At 38.6% G+C, this 22,087-nt stretch overlaps 1 protein-coding gene across 4 annotated transcripts in view; it reads right to left on the minus strand.

Annotated features, from left to right (window-relative positions):
• LOC144968257 (SET domain-containing protein 4-like) overlaps positions 1 to 22,087 on the minus strand; it is a 41,404-nt gene that overhangs the window by 5,286 nt on the left and 14,031 nt on the right. For all 4 annotated transcript variants that reach the window (XM_078906432.1, XM_078906430.1, XM_078906429.1 and 1 more), the window contains 5 exons: positions 20,139 to 20,364; positions 6,611 to 6,785; positions 5,750 to 5,828; positions 4,467 to 4,547; positions 2,687 to 2,813 (listed from right to left, as the gene is read on the minus strand). In XM_078906432.1, the coding sequence (XP_078762558.1) occupies positions 2,687 to 2,813; positions 4,467 to 4,547; positions 5,750 to 5,828; positions 6,611 to 6,785; positions 20,139 to 20,364 (688 nt within the window). The remainder of the gene's footprint in view (positions 1 to 2,686; positions 2,814 to 4,466; positions 4,548 to 5,749; positions 5,829 to 6,610; positions 6,786 to 20,138; positions 20,365 to 22,087) is intronic.

Below are 22,087 nucleotides of genomic sequence, written 5' to 3' on the forward strand. Positions count from 1 at the left end.
CTAGATTGTGGCAACATAAATTTGCCAGGTTTCCTCTTGCTCTGTTGGAGGCCGTGTACTGACACCTGACTTTGTTTTTCTGACCTTTGTAAAATACATTCAGTTTATTCTTCTCTCTCCTTTCCTTCAATGGTTCCAAATGGGGTGTCAAATATATGGCTTTGATTCGTTTGAGGATTTTGTTGAACGAATCTTATAGCTTTTTTTGGATTGATTCTATTTACCTAATTTCAGAGGTGTGATCGGGATCCCATACCTTACCGCTTTTTCGAGTGTTGGTCTAACATAAACTTTATAGCATTTCTCTTTTATTGTTACTTTGTAGCCAAAGAGGTTTCTTCTCAAGAATCCCAGGGTGGAGTTTGCCTTCCTGCATATGTTTGCAATGTGGTATTTCCAGGTCAGGCGATTGTTTATCGTTACTCCGAGATATTTTGCTTTGGTGACTTCTTATAGTGAGTTGTGGTGTATTGTGTATTATCTTCCTTTCATTGGTAATTTTCTGGAATCAAAGTCCCGATGAAGAATTTCTGAGTCTTTCTTATGCCTTATTGCTCTGTACAAAAGGCTGTCATCCGCAAATAGTCTCAGTTGAGTTCCGAGCGACAATCTTTCAGGCAAATCATTGATGTAGATAAGGAACAAGAGGGGACCCAGTACGGTACCTAGGGGAACACCTGTAGTACTGGAGCTGACTCTGACATTGCTCTTTCAGTTGTTTACGATTATTGAGAAAATCCATTATCCAGTCGTGCGTGTTACTCATGATTCCATATCTCCGCAGTTTAATAGCCAGAGTATGGTAATTGACTTATCAAATGATTTACTGAAGTCTAATAATATCACATCTGTTTAGAGTTGTTTATTCATGTTTTCTGTTACGTTGTTGCAAGTTGTTATTCGTTGTGTTTCACAAAAGCTCTCCTTTCTGGAGCCATGCTATATATAAAACATTCAAGTATAGAACAGATCAGAGAGAGAGAGAGAGAGAGAGAGAGAGAGAGAGAGAGAGAGAGAGAGAGAGAGAGAGAGAGAGAGAATGCTGTGAAAGAGTTTGCACGCACACGCGTGTACACCCAATCAGGTTCAGAGACAGACTACCAGGCCTCGACAGCTAACCTCAGGAAAGGAAACATTTTTAGCCTTCAATAAGACAACATATGTTTTTCTTGAACACACTCACATGGAAAAAGCTGACAACGAGATATTGGCTTTATCTTGCCCCGTTAAATAATTCAAAGAGATCAGGATAAACTAGAAAAGGCTGCTGTTGAATTCTCTCAAGTCTCCCAAGAAAAATGTATTCCACAGTCATTTGTCTAATAAATATGATTTTTGTTGGATCCTAATCATCTAAAAATGTTAATATACGTCACCAAGAAAGTTTTTCATTTTCGAAATTAATAGTTACCAACATCACCATAATCACTACCACTATCACCACCACTACCACTATCACCACCACCACCTCATCATTACCATATTCATCATCATTATTACCATATTCATCATCATCATCATCATCATCATCTTCATCATCATCGCTACCACGATCACCACCACCTCATCATCATCCCCATCACCATTATCAATACTACTCTCTCCAGAATCACCTCATCATCATCATTATCATCATCATCATCATCATCACTACCATTACCACCACCACTATCATCACAACACCATCAACACCATCCTGATCATCATCTTCATCGTCGTCTTCATCATCATCATCATCATCATCATCACTACCAAGATCAGCACCACCACCACCTGATCAACATCATCATCATCATCATCATCATCATCATCATCACTACTATTATCACAACAATCACCTCATCATCATCATCATCATCATCATCATCATTATCACCAACATCACCTCCTCCATCATCTTCACCACGATGACGACCAACACAACACAATAAAAAGTAACACCAGCACCATCTCCTCCTCTCCCACCACCACCCTTCCAGTCCTCATAATAAAGCTATACTACCGGCCCATACGGTCCTATATCACATAAAGTCACATTTTTAACAATTATAATTATTTAAACCAAAAAAATCAACCGCTTACACGGGCTAAAAATAATATATTTTTAAAGCACCGAATTATCAACAAATATTTCATGGATTACGCTCCTTTGTTTTAATATAGCTCATATAGGCGGATTTTCATCTCCCTATTTTACACTGTTAGAGGAATTTCTCAATGTGGTTCTATATCAACATCGATTAATAGTGGTCTCAAGTTACTTTGTATCAAATTTGGTGCTTTCATCACTAATTTGCACAATTTTACCCTAATTCCCCTAACTATAACACCATATACATTTTGTTTGTTTTTTTACCACTAAGGGTTAATTGCTCTCAACCCTTACAGTATGACAGTTGATGGTATATCATTCAGTCAAATGGTCACAATTTCTGACTTTCAAAATAAGAGCAAAATTGTTTTCACACACACACAAATTTATCTGACCTAATGCCTTGAAATGGTATTATGTTAGGTTGTTCAGTTTCCAAAAAGCACAGTTAGCAACTTAATTAAAGTAACAAAAACTAAAAATTCTGGCCATTTTAAGTATAAAATCACTTTTTGGCATCTGGTTCATCCCAACATCACACTGTTTTGAGGCAATGGGTCACATAGATGAAGAGCTAATCGACCGTATTCCTACCACAAACTTTGCATGACGTTTAGCTTTCCACAGAGCTTCTTTGATAAGAATGTGGGCCATGGACGAAGCAGCGTTGTCATTCTCAACCCCAAGACTGATTCCCTGTAACAATTTCTTCCACAAAGATCTGGAACAAAAGAGTCAAGTTGGTCAAAATAAAACAATCGGAAACAGGAACAAATGTAACCTTTTGTCTCAAAACGGTATTACTTTAAAGTGATTTAGATGTAACAATATTGAAATTCAAGCCAAATATTTGGGTTTGGGTTAGATTCATTTGTTTTATGAAAGAAAAATAACACAAGTACCTAACGAATGAAAACCTAAAAATTCATATTTCTAATCTTTTGAATTATAAAGTCAGGTTCAAAAATTTGATCCATTGCGACGCAATACTGTTTTGAAACAATGGATTGGAAATGAGGAAGTGGGTTGGGGTGGATATCAAATATGAAAAAAACAACTCACATTCCTCTCGTTACAAATGGTATTTTAATATTATTACCTGCCTGGTAAAAATATAAGGTATGTTGGACAATTAGTAGAATATCTAAACTTTGTATTCTAAGTTTTGTGTCCTAAGCCTTTCAGGGCTAAATCACAATGTTGATATAGTAGGTCCTCTCTAATCGAGATATGTCTGTTGCTGCCAAATTCACCCCAATTTGCCGGGTTTTCCCAATTTGCAGGGGAGGTGAAGATTTCAGGTTCTTACAAGCCTTTAAGTACTTAAGTCCTGCTGTCATGCCATTACAATCTTTCTAGATGTGGAGCTGTAAAACGGGCCTGTTTAGAAGTGTGGACTAAAAAGAGCTGGTCCAACAATGAAAGACTTAAATGATTATAAACTAAAGGCATCCAAAGTTTAGATGTCAACTTGGCACACATATCAGTTAACACCTTTAACAAAAGACTGCACCATCTATGACTCACACATGACATTATATCTGCCCCTACATCTTTACACGTGAGGCTGGTTTCACACCTGACAAGTCAAGAGACAGTAATGCAAACACAGACTTGGGTCAACAGTATTGTCCCACCTCCTTTGAATTTGACTTTAAATGTACAAGACACATTTCATCCCTCAAAAGACAACGGGCGATGTAGTAAGCATTGACACAGACCCCGAAATAATTCACCCTTATAACACTTGTGTCAAATGCATATACTATTGGTTGGTTTGGTCCTCCATGTAATGACAACTTTTGATTCCTGCTCCTGTTCTGTTAACATTGTTCATATTAAGATATTTTAAGGTGGCGAATAGAGGAAATACTGTAATATTCTACACATAGCAATCTGATGATTATCTTTCAATATGAACAAAAATACCCCATGTGGTGTCCAGGGTCCCTCAACGGAGAGGGTACAAGAAAAAGGCGACTAATGGTGTGTGACTCCCCCTTTTTGAGTCACCTGGTCCTCCAGGTTGGGGGTTGTCAAAGGGTTACCCCTTCCGTAGAACTCAGATTGTTACAGAAACACAGACGGACAAATCAAATCCTTTTTTTAGCTTGGGCGACCGAAGAGTTTCTGCAATGACAGAATTTATGAAGGACAACAGACAAAGCCAAAAGGAAAAAGTTAGCTCAAGATAGAGAGGGATGGAAACTGTTTGTCTGTGACCTGTACCCTGACCCAGGGTGAAAAAGGCAATGATGATGATGATGATGAATAAAATGCAAAACTGGGTGTAATCAAGTATTGCCTTTGTTTCAAAGTAAAATCTGGAAATCAAAGAAATAAAGGAATAGGAACAAAAAGACCCAACACTTACAACTGTTCCCAAGACAAAGCAACAAGCTTGAGGGCTGCCATGAGGGACCAGGAAGGACCATCCATTGTACACACAAGACTTCTGTAAATATGACCAGTAAATATCAAGTTATCGGCATATATGAAGGCATTGCTGGCATAAACCCACAAAACATGTTGTTTCTTTTTTTCATTTTGACCAGATAACTTTTTATCTAAGTTTCGACCGATAAAAATAACCCCAAACTTCAAACCAGTATCAGGCTTGAAACATTTTGACAAGTTCGGAAGTCAATTTGCTCTGCTGATATTTGAAGTAAAAGTTTTCTTTTCTAAACAGAATGAAAAAAAAAAGTGTTTTGTTGAAGTTCACAGATAATTACTAGCTGATCCAAAATTTGATATGAGAAACTCTTTGACTCCTGAAAATAAAAAGAATATCTAAGTTTTCATTTATCATTCTGACATGACAAATGCTAAATAAAACAGATTACATTGTTAAATTAGAAATTAGTACATTCACAAATCTGAATACAATTAAACAAAATTTGGCTCATCATGTCAATGTGCTATTACTATAACAGGATGAAGCAGAAACTGGAAAGTGACTTTTAAAAGTCTAAATTTGAAATTTCATTGATATCAATATGCAACAATAATAAATGGAATAGAAGCTTCAATTTAATTTACAAAGTCAGATGATGTGGACTTTTTAGGGTTTCCCCGTCTATGTCAACAAACAAAAAACAAAAAAAAAACCAATAAAGCTGAATGAGAGATGAGCGGAGTTGTTAAGGCAAATATAAACCTGATATGTCAACATCATCTGTCTTCATAAATTAAATTGAAGCTTCTATTGCAGTATGTTATCTGTTACTTATTTCTCTGAGCTTCAAGCAGCAACATTTGATTTAAATCAATATGCTAAATTGAGAAGAATTATTGTAGTTTCTCAAACTACTTTTGTCTCAAATTTTGTGATTCTAACCATTTTCCTTTCAATTCAATTTTCAATGATTTGTTCATCCAAAAATCAAATTAAATTAGTAGGTCACACGAATACAATTAAGGGGAGGGGTGGGGGGAGGGGGAGAGAGGATTTGTTGTTTTATTATTTGGATGATGTTTGACTTCATCTTTTTCTCCACTCTCAACTTTATCTTGTATCCCCCAACACTAACTGAAATGTAAAAACAGTAATTTGAAAGCTTATTTATACTGAATTCTGAAAATATTTACTCCGATGTCCCTAAATTTGTATAAATAATGTATGGAGAAAAAAGCCCTTGAATAACACTAACTTACTTGTGAATATCACACTCTTGCAAAAGAACTTTTTTCCTTTCCCAATGCTCCAGTCTAGGAAAACAAATTCTGATTTCATCTGAGAAAAATTTTAAAAATTAGTCCTGAAGTCCTTTATTTTAATGCAATAACATTCACTCACTTTCTTTCATATGCTCATTTGTATCTTTAAGAGAAAAAAAACCCAGGCCTGAATGAGGAAGAATAAATGATGAACACAATTACTACAACCTCTAAATTGCAGCAGCCAATCAACATAAAATCTGTAAATTAAACAAAAAATTGGTATCGAAGAAACAGTCTTTTGCCTACAAGGTAAAAATACTTATGAATAATTCAGAGTAAATGAAGTGAGCATTTATACAGCTCAATTTCCACCAAATAAGCTTAACGCACTTTGAAAGATGTCCAGAGCCAACAGAAACACTGAACATGTAGGATGACACATGATGTCTGTAAGGTATTTTCATCACTATTTTTTTTTTATTGGGCATAGACAACGATAAATTAGCCTGGCACTCATTTTGTAACTGAGAATGGTGGTAAAATGTGAGTAAAGAGTCTATTCTAAGGATTCAATTTTGCATCACCCAATAGAGATTCAAACTCGAGTCACAAGCCAAATGGATGGCACTAGACCATAAAGCCACAATTAGTATAGATACCACAGATTGGATAGAGATTCACTGATCATTTAAAGTCTTTGGTGTTCCTCTGCTACTCGTATACAAACCCTAATCTGGTAGAAACAAATCTGAAATAAATCATATATGTCAAAAAGTAAAAAAAAAAAAAAAAAATAGGTCATTCAGATCTTACAAAAGTTTTAGTAGTTGATCTGCCAATATCATACCTATTTACCTATTGAAAAGGCGTAACAATTATTCAGGTTGTGTGGAAGCGTGAATCCATAGTTAACAAGAAGTTTTGTGTTGTCATTGGGGCCATATGAGATGAAGACTTGGTCATATTTGTTGTACACGGTTTCTGTCACTATTTCATAGCAATTGCTTGAGGGATTCAAACAAGCTGTAATCTATTGAGACAAATTGACATGAGATAAATTTGAAAATGAAACTGGAAAATTAATGACACTAACAAAAGAGAAATATATCGACATGATTAAATGAGTTCTAGTGTAAATAGTACATAGTGGTAAAATGTCATCCTTTAAAGCCATAAGCACAAGGAACCAGAGCTGGTTACTATAGTGTTATACTAACGAAAGAGTGAAAATGGAAAGGCTTCGTATGGGAACAAAACAGACAATGGACGTTTCGGGTACAAACCCTTCGTCAGCACAACAATACACAAATAAACGTGGAAAACAAATAAAATATAATGAAAAATAACTTGTATCGTCTGTACTCAATGGTGGTTGCAGTATGAATGAAGTGTTAGCGTGGCGTGGGTAGAGGATAGGGTGCCCCAGGGGGGTGATCTAATTGATAAGCAAAGGTCAGCGTCAGGGAACAGAACTTTCCAGACTATAATGGAAGATAAAAGACATATTGGTAGTAGTAGTAGTAGTAGAAGTAGTAGTAGTAGTAGTAGTAGTAGTAGTAGTAGTAGTAGTAGTAGTAGTAGTAGTTGTAATTCAGAAAAGTGAGTGGAGCAGGCACTTATGTTGGTAACAACAAGATATGAAGTGAGTAGAAAAGTGCCAGAAGACAATAGAGAATAAAAATTTTTTTCGCGGCGGTGGTGGGGTTTGAACCTGCGACCTTATTGGTACGACAACTCCGCCTGGCAGGTGAGAGCGTGGCTCTACCGTGTGAGCTATCCACGAACACAAAAATATTTGTTTCAAACTCAAAGTCATTTCTAGATCCCTCTCTCACCTACTTCTTGAGATCGCCGATTCGTTCACCACCATCGCGAAATAATTTTGACCAGCAGTTAAGCTTAATAGCCAATATTCTCATCACAAACATATAACATAGAAACGATTGAGACATTGAGTATGCTCCGGTGTATGGGGTGAATTTTTAATTCAGAAAAGTGAGTGGAGCAGGCACTTATGTTGGTAACAACAAGATATGAAGTGAGTAGAAAAGTGCCAGAAGACAATAGAGAATAAAAAAAAATTTTTCCACTCACTCACTTTTCTGAATTAAAAATTCACCCCATACACCGGAGCATACTCAATGTCTCAATCGTTTCTATGTTATATGTTTGTGATGAGAATATTGGCTATTAAGCTTAACTGCTGGTCAAAATTATTTCGCGATGGTGGTGAACGAATCGGCGATCTCAAGAAGTGGGTGAGAGAGGGATCTAGAAATGACTTTGAGTTTGAAACGAATATTTTTGTGTTCGTGGATAGCTCACACGGTAGAGCCACGCTCTCACCTGCCAGGCGGAGTTGTCGTACCAATAAGGTCGCAGGTTCAAACCCCACCACCGCCGCGAAAAAAAAATTTTTATTCTCTATTGTCTTCTGGCACTTTTCTACTCACTTCATATCTTGTTGTTACCAACATAAGTGCCTGCTCCACTCACTTTTCTGAATTAAAAATTCACCCCATACACCGGAGCATACTCAATGTCTCAATCGTTTCTATGTTATATGTTTGTGATGAGAATATTGGCTATTAAGCTTAACTGCTGGTCAAAATTATTTCGCGATGGTGGTGAACGAATCGGCGATCTCAAGAAGTGGGTGAGAGAGGGATCTAGAAATGACTTTGAGTTTGAAACGAATATTTTTGTGTTCGTGGATAGCTCACACGGTAGAGCCACGCTCTCACCTGCCAGGCGGAGTTGTCGTACCAATAAGGTCGCAGGTTCAAACCCCACCACCGCCGCGAAAAAAAAATTTTTATTCTCTATTGTCTTCTGGCACTTTTCTACTCACTTCATATCTTGTAGTAGTAGTTGTAGTAGTAGTAGTAGTAGTAGTAGTAGTAGTAGTAGTAGTAGTAGTAGTAGTAGTAGTAGTAGTAGTAGTAGTAGTAGTAGTAGAACGCTGTCGTGGAACAGTAGGGGGCGGTGGAGGGGGCGAGGTGAAAGGGTCACGGCGGAGGTGGGGGCGGGGGGGGGGGGGTTGTTGGATGAGTGAAGGTCGAATCTTCGCGAAGGAACGATGCGATAGTAAAGTGGAATACACCGATAAATAGATAGATGGATAGACAGATAGATAGGTAGATAGACAGAAACGAGGGGAGAGAAGGGAGAGAGCTTGACGATAACCTCCCTTCTCATTCGGCAACACTCCCATCGGTGGATTCACCCATTGAACCTTCCTCTGACCCAACTGCTCTTAATGGCACCCATAACCAGCCAGTCACCATTGGTGGTTTGGGAGTCCCTCCAACAGCCAGGGACCAGTCTGGAAGCGATCAATTCACCCCACCCACCAGCGAACCCACCCACGTGATGGATAATGTTGGAGCTATCCCCCCCAGTAGGAACCACAACAACCACCGGCTGGTGGTTTCTGTCCCCCCGACCATCCAGTTGAGCAGTGCAGAGGAATCGCTCTTAAGGAAAGGTCTCAAGTTCATCCCACTGCGAAGAATGTCCGACCAGTCCCGCATTGAGTCGGATGTACGTCGCTTCATGCGTATTTTAGGCTTGAAGTATCACTTCAAAGATGATGAACGTGACCATGACTACGACCGTGACCCTGAGGATCCGTTTGCCGCTTTCTCACGACGTAAAAGAAACTGGACTCCTAGTCCTGGCAAGTCCCCCACACTCGACCTGTTTATCCAGACTTGTCTTAGACAGATAGAGGCACTACGACCCACACCTATCAAGAGGTCTAACCTCACCCGTCTTGAATGGGCTGCCGTACGATCACTTAGATCACGTCGTGATATAGTGATCAAAGCGGCTGATAAAGGAGGGGCCATAGTTGTTTGGGACGCTGAGCTCTATAGAGCTGAGGGCCACAGGCAATTGAGTGACCAGATATTTTATGAGAAAGTGACTTCGGACCCAACACTTGCTAACAACACCAGAGTCCACCAGACAATCCAGTCTTTGGTATCGCAGGGAGAATTACCTAGTAGAGCAGAGGTCCTTAAACACGACCCCAGCGACCTAGGTAATCCATGTTTTTACATGCTCACTAAGATACACAAGATCCGGGAATTGTCCGACACTCCACCTGGAAGGCCGATTGTGTCGGCTATCTCGTGCCCCACTGAGAAGGTATCGCAGTTCCTCGATGCGGTATTTCAACGTATAGTTCCCACCCTGCCATCGTATATCAAGGACACTAACCATGCTCTTGGTGTCATTGACGAAATTCGATTCCAGGATGAACGTCCACGGCTGATTTTCACCATGGATGTGAAGGCACTGTACACATCCATACCGCATCCTGACGGACTGCGTGCCATCAGGCATTTCGTCAACCGTCATCCATTACCAGGGATTTCCAGCAACAGCATTGTGAGGCTCACCGAACTTGTGCTCACACTCAACACTTTTGAGTTCAATGATGTATTTTTCCATCAGATCTCAGGTGTTGCGATGGGCACCAAGATGGGTCCCTCATATGCTAACCTCTTCATGGGCTACCTTGAGGAAACATTCTTCCATCAGTACAGCGGACCTGCCCCCGAGCTGTTCAAAAAGTACATTGACGACTGTTTCGGCATTACGTCATTGACCCACAGCCAGTTGAAAGGGTTCATCCTAGCGATGGACTCCTTCCACCCGTCCATAGAGTACACTTATGAGATTTCAACCTCTGAGGTGAACTTTTTGGACATCAAGGCTGTATTGACCAGCACGGGAGTACGGACCACTGTACACTACAAGGAAACGGACAGTCACAGCTACCTGCTCTATCGTCATCCCATCCGGTGAAGTGCAAAGACTCCATCCCATTCAGTCAGATACTCCGCTTGCGGAGACTCTGTCTGGAAGATGATGAATTTGCGCTTCAACGTGATCGCACGCTCGATTTTTTTAGGGCACAGGAATATCCCGAAAGGGTTTTGCTTAAGGCTGTCCGGAAAGCCAGCCTCGTGTCGAGAGAAGCAGCAATGAGGCCTCGTAATGGCAGGAAGCAGGAGACACAGCGTCCCATTTTAGTCCTCACGCATCACCCCCATGCCGATCAAGTGAGGAACATCCTATTGCACAACTATGGAATCCTCCAGGCGGGCGGACACCCACAGAGTTTTCTCAGAACCCCCGTTGGTAGCATATCGACGGGATCGTAACCTGAGAGATCTCCTTGTCAGAAGCCGCCTGGAACCCATACCTAGGGATGGACCTAAAGCCAGATCGTGTATGCGACCCCGATGCAAGACTTGTGGGCACCTGTGGGAGTATGACAGAGTCAGCTTTCCAGACAAGATTTGGGACATCAGGCGGCCGTTTACTTGCACTGATCGTAATCTAGTCTATGCGATTACATGCTCCCTGTGTGGGATTGCTTACGTTGGTGAGACCGGAAAGAAGCTGGGTGACAGATTCGTGCAGCACTTGCGTGACATATCGAACTGTGCAGACACAGCAGTGGCCAGACACTTCAATCTGCCAGACCACTGCGATGTACAGTGTGAGCGTGTGTGTGTGCTCAGTTTTTGCCATTCGGACACTTCCGCCCGTCGACGTAGGGAAACTCACCTGATCAAGTTGTTGGGAACGCTGACTCCACGCGGACTCAACACCAGGATTGACCACCACTAGATGTCAACGTCACCCATATTCATCACCATTGCTGCTCTCACTTCTGCCACTACAGCTACTGCTACTACTACTACTTCTACAACTACTACTACTACTACTTCTACTACTACTACTACTACTACTGCTACTACTACTACTACTACTGCTACTACTACCACTACTACTACTACTACTACTACTTCTACTGTTCATACTACTAAAAGTACAACTCTACCTACCTACCTATCTATCTATCTATCTATCTATCTATCTATCTATCTATCTATCTATCTATCTATCTATCTATCTATCCATCTATCTATCTATCTAGCTACCGAGGTCATCTACCTTCCTAGCTATCTCTCATTGTGACCAATCATCCACTTTTTAGCCATTAATATACATATAGACCCAGCTATCACTCGGCTGTTTACTCGCCCACTCTCACCTCCCCTCCCCCCTCTCTCTCTCTCTCTCTCTCTCTCCTCTCTCTCTCTCTCTCTCTCTCTCTCTCTCTCTCTCTCTCTCTCTCTCTCTCTCTCTCTCTCTCTCTCTCTCTCTCTCTCTCTCTTTCTTTCTTTCTTTGTCCCCCCCCCTCTCTCTCTCTTTCTCCCTTCCCCCGCCCCTCTCTCTCTAATTCCCCCTCTTTACCAGTCCGCCTCAAACCAAACCCCCCCCCCCTTTTTTTTCTCTCTCTCTCTCTCTCTCTCTCCCTTCTCTCCCCTCGTTTCTGTCTATCTACCTATCTATCTGTCTATCCATTTATCGGTGTATTCCACTTTACTATCGCATCGTTCCTTCGCGAAGATTCGACCTTCACTCATCCAACAACCCCCCCCCCCCCCCCACCTCCGCCGTGACCCTTTCACCTCGCCCCCTCCACCGCCCCCTACTGTTCCACTACAGCGTTCTTCTTCTTCTTCTTCTTCTTCTACTACTACTACTAACTACTACTACTACTACTACTACTACTACTACTACTACTACTACTACTACTAACTACTACTACACTACTACTACTACTACTACTACTACTACTACTACTACTACTACTACTACTACTACTACTACTACTACTACTACTACTACTACTACTACTACTACTACTACTACTACTACTACTACTACTACTACTACTACTACTACTACTACTACTACTACTACTACTACTACTACTACTACTACTACTACTACTACTACTACTACTACTACATACTACTACTACTACTACTACTACTACTACACTACTACTACTACTACTACTACTACTACTACTACTACTACTACTACTACTACTACTACTACTACTACTACTACTACTACTACACTACTACACTACTACTACTACTACTACTACTACTACACTACTACTACTACTACTACTACTACTACTACTACATACTACTACTACTACTACTACTACTACTACTACTACTACTACTACTACTACTACTACTACTACTACTACTACTACTACTACTACTACTACTACTACTACTACTACTACTACTACTACTACTACTACTACTACTACTACTACTACTACTACTACTACTACTACTACTACTACTACTACTACTACTACTACTACTACTACTACTACTACTACTACTACTACTACTACTACTACTACTACTACTACTACTACTACTACTACTACTACTACTACTACTACTACTACTACTACTACTACTACTACTACTACTACTAACTACTACTACTACTACTACTACTACTACTACTACTACTACTACTACTACTAACTACTACTACTACTACTACTACTACTACTACTACTACTACTACTACTACTACTACTACTACTACTACTACTACTACTACTACTACTACTACTACTACTACTACTACTACTACTACCACTGGCGGTCGTCAATAGAGCCATGTTGTTTTGTGCCGCCCTATATTTTCCGTAGATTAGCATGTCAACCAAACAAAAAACTTCAATTTTACAATTTTGATAAAATTAAAAATTTAGCACATACTGCTTTTTGTTTTGAATTTAATATTTGATGACTCGTGCGTCGCTCCGCGAAGGTAGCGTCAAATCGGCACGTTTCATCTTTCCCCCGTTGCCTGCGCGGGTGACAATGAGCGGAGGGTGTGGTGTGGTGGGGAAGTTTTTTTTTGTTTGTGGCCGTCCTGTCCTTATCCTATACTCCGTTGTACCTTGAAGAAAGTTAGTTACTACTCCCCAATCTCCCTCCACCCTCCCTCCCCAACTAACTATTGTCTTTCACTGCTAAAATAATTAGGCCAAGACGGCCAATCTAGCGATGCACGCCCTGAGGTCCTACTTGGGATAAATTAAAACCATATCAGTTTTATCACTGAAAGAAGAGGCTTTGCTTCACTTAGATATACGGATGAAGAGAATGGCAATAAATATATATTTTATCATTGTTTGTTTTGCTTAAATATATATTAAATATAAAAAAGAACAGTAAACAAAGTATGCACCGAGAAGAGCCCCATGGTACTATAAATAAAAATCCCTGACCCCACGGAGTCCTTCATCCCCGCACACTCCCAACGATCCCTACTCAACTTGTATTGTGTGCATTGTCTAATACTAATAATAGTATAATTATAAAGATGTCGCTGATTGTGTGTGAAGTTAACAAGTGCTTTGCGTTTGGAATTAAATGTGGATTTTTAAATTCTATATTCTAAAGTTGTGTGTCATACCGTTAGTCGTTAGTATTCAGAGAAAAGTATTATCGCTGTTGTCATTGTTTATGAAACCTACCTGTTTTTATCTTGAATCATTTTATTTTAAAAAGTTATTTCTGTAATTTGTAACCAATCATGAATCATGTTGATTTTTTAATTGATAATCAATTCCGACACTTATCCCCTCAAGAGAAAATAGTGGTGAAAGATTTAGGTCCACACAAACCAGTGAATTTTAACTTAGTTTCTAACACTCCGAGGAGACAGCGCCGATTGAATAATGATTATTTTAAAATGTTGAATGGCTTACTGCCAGTGAAAGCCGTAAAACGCTTCATTGTTTTTATTGCTTGATTTTTGGTGATGTATGCTATAACGGACAACAGGAGGATTCAGTGATATTGCGCACATCTCTCAGGCACTGAAGAAACATTCTGAATCAAATAGCCATGTCACAGATGCTGTTAAATATAAACTTTTCAACGTTGTAGATATAAGAAATCAGTTGGAAACAGGACATGCTGCGTCTGTGAGTCGTTATAATGAACAGGTGAAAGTTACCAGACAAGTTTTGTCCAAGATAATTGATGCTCTTTTGTGAGTACGTCTCGTTAATATTCTAACACACACACACACACACACACACACATACACGCACACACAAATACACGCACATATATGCAAACAATTGCAATACCGCCCTCCACACACACACACACACATACACACATACACACACACATACAAAGTAGGTCAAATTAAGTTAAATTAACTAGACCAATAAAATTTGATTCTGTATTTCGGATTTGTGCCGCCTTAAATACAATGTGACCAACCGCCCCTGACTACTACTACTACTACTACTACTAACTACACTACTACTACTATCTAACTAACTACTACTACTACTACTACTACTACTACACTACTACTACTACCTACTACTACTACTACTACTACTACTACTACTACTACTACTACTACTACTACTACTACTACTACTACTACTACTACTACTACTACTACTACTACTACTACTACTACTACTACTACTACTACTACTACTACTACTACTACTACTACTACTACTACTACTACTACTACTACTACTACTACTACTACTACTACTACTACTACTACTACTACTACTACTACTACTACTACTACTACTACTACTACTACTACTACTACTACTACTACTACTACTACTACTACTACTACTACTACTACTACTACTACTACTACTACTACTACTACTACTACTACTACTACTACTACTACTACTACTACTACTACTACTACTACTACTACTACTACTACTACTACTACTACTACTACTACTACTACTACTACTACTACTCTACTACTACTACTACTACTACTACTACTACTACTACTACTACTACTACTACTACTACTACTACTAACTACTACTACTACTAACTACTACTACTAACTACTACTACTACTACTACTACTACTACTACTACTACTACTACTACTACTACTACTACTACTACTACTACTACTACTACTACTACTACTACTACTACTACTACTACTACTACTACTACTACTACTACTACTACTACTACTACTACTACTACTACTACTACTACTACTAACTACTACTACTACTACTACTACATACTACTACTACTACTACTACTACTACTACTACTACTACTACCACTGGCGGTCGGTCAATAGAGCCATGTTGTTTTGTGCCGCCCTATATTTTCCGTAGATTAGCATGTCAACCAAACAAAAAACTTCAATTTTACAATTTTGATAAAATTAAAAATTTAGCACATACTGCTTTTTGTTTTGAATTTAATATTTGATGACTCGTGCGTCGCTCCGCGAAGGTAGCGTCAAATCGGCACGTTTCATCTTTCCCCCGTTGCCTGCGCGGGTGACAATGAGCGGAGGGTGTGGTGTGGTGGGGAAGTTTTTTTTTTGTTTGTGGCCGTCCTGTCCTTATCCTATACTCCGTTGTACCTTGAAGAAAGTTAGTTACTACTCCCCAATCTCCCTCCACCCTCCCTCCCCAACTAACTATTGTCTTTCACTGCTAAAATAATTAGGCCAAGACGGCCAATCTAGCGATGCACGCCCTGAGGTCCTACTTGGGATAAATTAAAACCATATCAGTTTTATCACTGAAAGAAGAGGCTTTGCTTCACTTAGATATACGGATGAAGAGAATGGCAATAAATATATATTTTATCATTGTTTGTTTTGCTTAAATATATATTAAATATAAAAAAGAACAGTAAACAAAGTATGCACCGAGAAGAGCCCCATGGTACTATAAATAAAAATCCCTGACCCCACGGAGTCCTTCATCCCCGCACACTCCCAACGATCCCTACTCAACTTGTATTGTGTGCATTGTCTAATACTAATAATAGTATAATTATAAAGATGTCGCTGATTGTGTGTGAAGTTAACAAGTGCTTTGCGTTTGGAATTAAATGTGGATTTTTAAATTCTATTATTCTAAAGTTGTGTGTCATACCGTTAGTCGTTAGTATTCAGAGAAAAGTATTATCGCTGTTGTCATTGTTTATGAAACCTACCTGTTTTTATCTTGAATCATTTTATTTTAAAAAGTTATTTCTGTAATTTGTAACCAATCATGAATCATGTTGATTTTTTAATTGATAATCAATTCCGACACTTATCCCCTCAAGAGAAAATAGTGGTGAAAGATTTAGGTCCACACAAACCAGTGAATTTTAACTTAGTTTCTAACACTCCGAGGAGACAGCGCCGATTGAATAATGATTATTTTTAAAATGTTGAATGGCTTACTGCCAGTGAAAGCCGTAAAACGCTTCATTGTTTTTATTGCTTGATTTTTGGTGATGTATGCTATAACGGACAACAGGAGGATTCAGTGATATTGCGCACATCTCTCAGGCACTGAAGAAACATTCTGAATCAAATAGCCATGTCACAGATGCTGTTAAATATAAACTTTTCAACGTTGTAGATATAAGAAATCAGTTGGAAACAGGACATGCTGCGTCTGTGAGTCGTTATAATGAACAGGTGAAAGTTACCAGACAAGTTTTGTCCAAGATAATTGATGCTCTTTTGTGAGTACGTCTCGTTAATATTCTAACACACACACACACACACACACACACATACACGCACACACAAATACACGCACATATATGCAAACAATTGCAATACCGCCCTCCACACACCCCCCCAACACACAATACACACATACACACACACATACAAAGTAGGTCAAATTAAGTATAAATTAACTAGACCAATAAAATTTGATTCTGTATTTCGGATTTGTGCCGCCTTAAATACAATGTGACCAACCCTGACTACTACTTACTACTACTACTACTACTACTACTACTACTACTACTACTACTACTACTACTACTACTACTACTACTACTACTACTACTAACTACTACTACTACTACTACTACTACTACTACTACTACTACTACTACTACTACTACTACTACTACTACTACTACTACTACTACTACTACTACTACTACTACTACTTACTACTACTACTACTACTACTACTACTACTACTACTACTACTACTACTACTACTACTACTACTACTACTACTACTACTACTACTACTAATATAACTACTACTACTACTACTACTACTACTACTACTACTACTACTACTACTACTACTAATACTACTACTACTACTACTACTACATACTACTACTACTACTACTACTACTACTACTACTTACATACTACTACTACTACTACTACTACTACTACTACTACTACTACTACTACTACTACTACTACTACTACTACTACTACTACTACTACTACATACTACTACTACTACTACTATATACTACTACTACTACTACTACTACTACTACTACTACTACTACTACTACTACTACTACTACTACTACTACTACTACTACTACTACTACTACTACTACTACTACTACTACTACTACACTACTACTACTACTACTACACTACTACTACTACTACTACTACTACTACTACTACTACTACTACTACTACTACTACTACTACTACTACTACTAATACTACTACTACTACTACTACTACTACTACTACTACTACTACTACTATACTACTACTACTACTACTACTACTACTACTACTACTACTACTACTACTACTACTACTACTACTACTACTACTACTACTACTACTACTACTACTACTACTACTTACTACTACTACTAACTACTACTACTACTACTACTACTACTACTACTACTACTACTACTACTACTTACTACTCTACTACTACTACTACTACTACTACTACTACTACTACTACTACCAATATGTCTTTTATCTTCCATTATAGTCTGGAAAGTTCTATTCCCTGACGCTGACCTTTGCTTATCAATTAGATCACCCCCCTGGGGCACCCTATCCTCTACCTACGCCACGCTAACACTTCATTCATACTGCAACCACCATTGAGTACAGACGATACAAATTATTTTTCATTATATTTTATTTGTTTTCCACGTTTATTTGTGTATTGTTGTGCTGACGAAGGGTTTGTACCCGAAACGTCCATTGTCTGTTTTGTTCCCATACGAAGCCTTTGCATTTTCACTCTTTCGTTAGTATTTTACGATCACCGGCTTCAGGCAGCCCTTACCGTTTTCTTCTTTACTATAGTGTTGAACACTGCCAGATGAATAGTACTTTCCATCAAATCTAACAGATCTAGCTACCTTATAAATGATGAATCTCGACTTCAGCCAAGGTTGAACAAGTCCCTTTGCTTATGAGGAAAGTGCTCTGCGACTTAGCTGTTGGGACCCCATAAAATCTTATTATCCATTGTGTCTGTGGCAGAGCACTTCAGGTTCTTATCTTGTAACAAATTCAAGCCCTGTTGACTGTGATTAGTGACTGAATGGGTGAAAGAAATCACATCACTCTAATCCAGGAATAGTTAATTTTGGCAAGACAATTTACAAACATTACTCCACTTAACTCAAGAATGAGTGCTATAAGATGAGATGGAAACTGTAATATGAGAAGTTAAGGTGGCACCTGTGTTATATAAAATGGAAAAATGGCTTCATCAGAACAGCCGGGTGAGTAAATAAAGCATTGTGAAGAAAATTGGCTAATCCGTGGAAATTTTTCTGGATAAATTTGTGTATCTATCTATATTTTATCTGGAGACCTGCTTTGGGTATTTGCACAATACAAGGAGACTAAACATAGTGGAGTATCTGAGATAATGACGTTTGTACTTTAACATTCTCAAGAAAGAAAAAAAATACTCAATATGTAAAAGATTTTGTTAATAAATATATTGTCCTCTAGATAGTGACAATTAAGCTAGAAGGTAATTTTTATAACATTTGACACAAAAATAACTCCTCAAAGGATCGAAAGCAGAGCTGCCAACCTCAACATAAGAAAAAGTGTAAGATTGCTTGTCAAAAAGAGTTAGACTTGGAGAAAAAGAGTACAATTTTAAAATGTAACCCTTCAATCAGTTCACTCGCTGCCGTTGGATATAAATATTGTATCAATTTTGTGTAGGTAAAAAATTTCAGGAACTTCATGAAAACGTGAAGATAAAATTACGAAGCAATGCAAATAAACCCCTTAAATCTATGAAACAACAACTAATTATTAAAATATATATTGCAGGAAGCATGGAAAATACCAAGAAACCTTATGAGAAACAGAAGTAAAACAACTATAAATTAAGTTTTTAAGATTTGATTTTCATGAAAAAAAACATACAATCCGAGAGAAAAAGCATAGAATCTTACAAAGGTGAAAAAAAGCATACAAATATGCTTTTTTGACATACAGTTGGCAGCCCTGAGAATGCGGATGGCCAAGGTTCACACTTTTTCAAAACTTTAAAGAGATTATGTTGACAGACCCCCAGTTTTTTAAATCTTGTTATCATTATTAAAACAAAGAGACAAAATTCTTCAATAACATTTTTAAATTAATCGATATTGATGTCTTTTTGTGTCGCATGTTACCAAAGCAACCTTCAGGCACGGCCATGACAACAAACCTGTGCTGTGTTATTATGGTTTAGCATATCTAGAAATGGCGCTAAAGCCACGTTGCTCTCTTCTGGCTTAAGATTGAGGAAGTCGTGAGGTTTTGTTTCTAAATAAACAGATCTGGTATCCACTGTGGACCATGCCCATTTAATCACATCTTCAGTTACAGCATTGCATAGCCAAGGAAATGCTTTGTATATAAAACTTGTCATTTCCTCATATGCTGTGTGAAATCTGAAAATTAAAAATGAATGAAAATTTTTCTGTTCATAAAGTTAAAAAATGAAAAAGTAGGGGAGACATCTTATGTTGATTACAATGATATGTTAAACAATGTCATTAATAAATTACTAAATCATATTAAACATTCAAATTTTTATTAATATTACTATTTTTAATTTCTGGTTTGATGTCAATCTTACATCAGTCAAAGTCAGTGACAAAAGTACCAAAGTAATTTTATTGTGAGCTTTTTTTAGCTGAAGAATAAAACAAAGTTTATGAAGATGACGGCTCAGGATTATAGAAGTATTTCCTTGCTTAATATTTTAATGAAAAGATTTGTTTTCAAAATCATAATTTCTCTCATTAATATAGTTAAAATAGCAACCCCCAAAAAAACATGATTTTATATCATGCAATATCCATTAAATGTGCTCAAACCACTTTACAATTTTACACAAGAGTTCAGAGAGAAAATTTGAGTAAAGAGCCTGTCTCAAAGAACTAGACTTTGCACCACTCACAGTAGGACTCTAAATCGGGACATACAAGTCACAAACTGAATGCCATTCCACTAGATCAATTTTCACAGAGTATCCCGCCTGCACATGATTAATGTGGAAAGTTGTGTTAATGTGATGAAGTGAATAAAATAATTTTTCATTCTCTTTTATTTTATCTTGGAGAAAACAACAACCTTCATGACAATTTGTGTCATTGTATGTTACAGTCTATGGGTGACTGTGTGGTCTAGTGGTATGACACTCGCTTTCGGATTGGAAGGTCTCGGTTTCAAGCCTCGCTCAGCGATAGTTAAGTCCTTGGAAAAGGTTCTTTACTCACATTCTCTCACCATCCTCAGGGGTAAAATGAGTAACTGGCCGTTAACGTTGTCTCTGTCTGAAAAAACTGTAATATCTGCTAACAGGCATCATATCATGTCCTACATGCTAAGTGTTGCTGTTGGCCAGGGACCCCTTGGAAAGAACTTTGAGCATGTTTATAGTGGACATTGCGCTATATAAAAGTTCAAGTTTTTTTTTACAGCATTATGTTCACAACATGACCTTAAACTAAATAAGATCTGCAGGTTTGCCTGAGAAAAGGCATTTAAGACAGTACTCATTGGTTTTAGGAAAGACATTCTGGAGAGTATCCTCTGACCGTCCAACAATGATAGGGAAGCTGGGTCTCTTAGATCTAATGATGGTCTGGCATACTATCCAAATGGTACAGTAGAACTCGGAAATAGCGAATTCGACAGGTCCACTCCTGATTACTCGCTATTTCAGAGTTGCCAGAAAAGGTCACTCGGCCGTACAAAAAGATGGAAAGACAATGTGTGTGTGTGTGTGTGTGTGTGTTTGTGCTTGTGTGCCGCAAATGACTGTGTGTGGATATAGTGGGGTGGGGGTGGGGTTGAACACGGCCTTCGTTAACTACGTAATGATGGCCACGGGTTGAAGTTGATCCACCCCTAAAACCCACCCCTTCCATTTCCATCAAGATTTCATGTGTGTGTGTGTGTGTGTGCGAGTGTTTGTATGCACTAGGCATGTTTGATGAGGTAAGCAAGCGCATCACTCAATCACTGACCCACTGAAATGATGGTTCCACGCTCCCTTCTCTCGCTGATCGTGTCATTCATCGCTGACCGATGCTGCTACTGCTAAGTGCTACTGCTAAGTGAGGCATGTTGACATGTTGGCTGCCAGTGCTTACCTCGCGCGTCGCG

This window comes from Berghia stephanieae, chromosome 3, assembly GCF_034508935.2.
Source record: "Berghia stephanieae isolate SIO BIC M18660-M18661 chromosome 3, UCSD_Bste_1.3, whole genome shotgun sequence".
NCBI lineage: Eukaryota > Metazoa > Mollusca > Gastropoda > Nudibranchia > Aeolidiidae > Berghia > Berghia stephanieae.